This window comes from Sphaeroforma arctica (genome assembly GCF_001186125.1).
Source record: "Sphaeroforma arctica JP610 unplaced genomic scaffold supercont1.1446, whole genome shotgun sequence".
In the NCBI taxonomy this organism is placed as follows: Eukaryota; class Ichthyosporea; order Ichthyophonida; genus Sphaeroforma; species Sphaeroforma arctica.
The window spans coordinates 3,416-7,283 of NW_014039112.1; the positions used below are offsets into that span (position 1 = coordinate 3,416).

General features: G+C 41.0%; 1 protein-coding gene across 1 annotated transcript in view; it reads right to left on the minus strand.

Annotated features, from left to right (window-relative positions):
* Positions 1 to 3,259: 3,259 nt before the first annotated feature.
* SARC_10929 (hypothetical protein) overlaps positions 3,260 to 3,868 on the minus strand; it is a gene marked incomplete at both ends in the record, with an annotated part of 1,262 nt that continues 653 nt past the window's right edge. Inside the window, one exon of the mRNA XM_014295004.1 lies at positions 3,260 to 3,585. Within this exon, the coding sequence (XP_014150479.1) occupies positions 3,260 to 3,585 (326 nt within the window). The remainder of the gene's footprint in view (positions 3,586 to 3,868) is intronic.

A 3,868-nucleotide genomic window follows, 5' to 3' on the forward strand; every position in this document is an offset into this window, starting at 1 on the left:
GGTCATATACACAGACATACGCCACGTGGTCAATGTGCAAACAAACACAGTTGTGGTCATACTACACAGACATACGCCACGTGGTCAATGTACAAACAAACACAGTTGTAGCCACGTGGTCGATGCACAAACAAACACAGTTGTGGTCATACTACACAGACATACGCCACGTGGTCAATGTACAAACAAACACAGTTGTGGTCATACTACACAGACATACGCCACATGGTCGATGTCGATGCCACTGTCCAGACTGATGGTCACAACATCCCCCGCAACCGCCCAGTCTTGCACGTACTCTTGGACCTCTAACTCTGAAGAATGGGTATATGTTATGTGATACACGTGAGACAACTATATCAAAGGTACCAGACAATAGCTCTGAGGAATGGTTATATGTTATGTGATATACGTGAGACTACTATATCAAAGGTACCAGATAATAGCTCTGAAGAATAGATATATGTTATGTGACATACGTGAGACTACTATATCAAAGGTACCAGACAATAGCTCTGAGGAATGGTTATATGTTATGTGATATACGTGAGACTACTATATCAAAGGTACCAGATAATAGCTCTGAGAAATGGTTATATGTTATATGATATAGAAGGGACTACTATATCAAAGGTACCAGATAATAGCTCTGAGGAAAGGTTATATGTTAAATGATATAGGCGGGACTATTATATCAAAGGTACCAGATGATAGGACATATATTCATACATCAACATATGGTCAGTGGACAAGAAGAACACCCTGATGTATTTGTGGATACCAGCTGTTGAGTTATGTTTGTGTATTAGAGGTGTGGTATAGGCAGGTACAGGGTGGCTAGCAATTGCTTTCTCTGTGTGTGGTACAATTAGCCGACGTTTCTCTTGCAGGGCTCTTGTGTACAGATCGTATACCACACAAGGAGATATACACATACATTGTACATGTATATTGCTATATAGCTACATCATACACACACACATACATACATACACACACACACACATACATACATACATACATACATTGGCATGTACACAACATTATACATACATATATACATATATAGATACACACATACATACACGGGCATACATACATCCATTCATACACACATATATATATCTGCGAATAATACATCCGCAAGTAGACGTGTACACACACACACACATATATATATATATGTCACCATCCCCATTTGCCACCTGGCATGTGCATGACGGAGTCGTACACTTTCAGCTTGCCAGTGAGTATAGTACACAGCTATATACACGGACATACATACATTACATACATAAATCCACACACAAACACACACACACACACACACACACACACACACACATATATATATGTCACATACTCTTGACCGTCCCCACTGTGCCACCTGGCATGTGCATGACGGGGTCGCCCACTTGCAGCTTGCCAGTGTGTATAGTACACAGCACAGACGCTCCTCCTATGGCGCCTTTGAACACATCAGACACAGACATGCGCAGACTGTGGTTGATGGACCGTTCAGGTGGGTCTAGCGTATCTGTAGGGTGTAGGGTTTAGAATTTAGAGTCTATGGTTTAGGGTATAGTATATAGTGTGTAGGGTATAGATGTATATGGCGAGTAGAGGTATATAGGGTTCAGATATGTATAGGGTATTGGTGTGACGTATATGTGCCGGCTGAGTGTGTTTGATACATATGAGTACATTGGAAAGTTCGTACATTACGAGCTCTAGGCACATTAAACCAGAATTAAAGTATTTGGTTACTTAAGCATGCATTTCGATGGTATACATACTAAAAGCGTGTATTCAACGATACAAAACGTTCATATACAGCTCATATGTAAGCAGCATATATCTCTCTTTTTTGTATATGTATAATATAAACGTATAGACCCGTGTATATTTGCCACCAAGGTGTCCAGCACCAAATCCGTACATTCAATGATGTAACTAAACATAAACGTACATTCAACGACGTAAACACATTCATACACGGCTCATGAATCAGTCTAAAACAAACGTACAATTTAACGACATAAACATATTCATACACTGGCTCAGGAATCAGTCTAAAACAAACGTATAGACTAACCTATATACGCCAACAAGGTCTCTCCCTTGTACCATTTGAGCAGCTTCTGTTCCGTGTTCTCCAACAGATTGACACCCTTCAGCCCACTGCACGGGACGTACGTGATGTTCTTCTCCTTAAATCCCACCTGAGAAATCAACACGTTATTTGGCACAGAAATCAAGACGATTAGAATCACACCTGAGAAAACAACGCGAAAACAACGCGTTATTTGGCACAGATATTAAGACGATAAGAATCACACCTGAGAAAACAACGCGAAAACAACGTGTTAATTGGCACAGATATTAGGACGAATAGAATCACACCGGAGATAATGACGCGTTATTTGTAACAGAAATCAAGACGATTAGAATCGCACATGAGAAAACAACGCGTTATTTGGCACAGATATCAGGACGATCAGAATCACACCTGAGAAAATAACGCGAAAACAACGCGTTATTCGGCACTGATATCAGGACGATTAGAATCACACCTGAGAAAACAACGCGTTATTTGGCACAGATATCAAGACGATTAGAATCTCACGTGAGAAAATAACGCGTTATTTGGCACATATCAAAACGATTAGAATCTAACGTGAGCAAATAATGCGTTATTTGGTGCCTGCCATGAGAGGTGCGATTGCTAAACACCGGTGTAGACATTCGTTGCTACCTACACCACACATTTCATAGCCAAGAGGAAGTCGAAGACAGAAAGACGTATACATTACGAGGACGCAGCTATCCAGACGATTAGAATCCCACCAGAGAAAATAACGCGTTATTTGGTGCATGTGTGCGACGAGATAGGACCGAAGCTATCGTGTTTCCGTTTTTACGTTTGTAAGTCCCCAAAGATAAGGCTATGCCATAGATACGAAGTGTCTAAGAGAAGACCTATCACAAAATACACGTGCATACCTAGAGTATACCTACAGTACACCTACACAAACCTCGCACCAGTTTGAGAAACGGGGCCAATTTGTCCTTAATCTCATCAAACCGTGTCTGTGCCAAGTCCGCATTCTCTAGCATATTTTTACAGCCATCTCAATCATCACACCCACCCATATGCAATACGTGCACATACCTACAGTACACCTACAGTGCACCTACAGTACATCTACAGCACACCTACAGTACACCTACAGTACACCTACAGTACACCCACACAAACCTCGCACCTGCTTGAGAAACGGGGCCAATTTGCCCTTAATCTCATCAAACCGTGTCTGTGCCCAGTCCGCATTCTCCAGTTTATTGACAGCCACGAGTAATTGGCTCACACCCAGTGAGCGGATCAGCAATGCGTGCTCGCGTGTCTGTCCTCCAGTCTCAAAACCGGACTCAAACTCGTTGGTTGTAGCATCCACCACCAGGATAGCTACATCCGCCTGTACGTGACGGTAGGAGAGGAGGTCACATACGAGCATGGGTATGAGGGTGCAAATGAAGTGGGGTGTGTATGTATAAGACGTGACGAGACGTTGTACGTGGCGCAATCTGTCCGTACATGATGTACAAAATACAAGTAGGTATATACGCCAATATGAAAACACGTGTGTACATTGGTATACAGTAACGGGGGCCAGACTCTTCCATCTTCTTGTATATGACACTCGATAAGAAATGAATGTGCATGATTACAATACACATGGAAAGCATATAGATAGATAGATACATAATTATAATTATAAAATATATATATATATATATATATATATATATATATATATATATATATATATATATATAGTATTATTTAGTAGTAGAGTATATATAACTA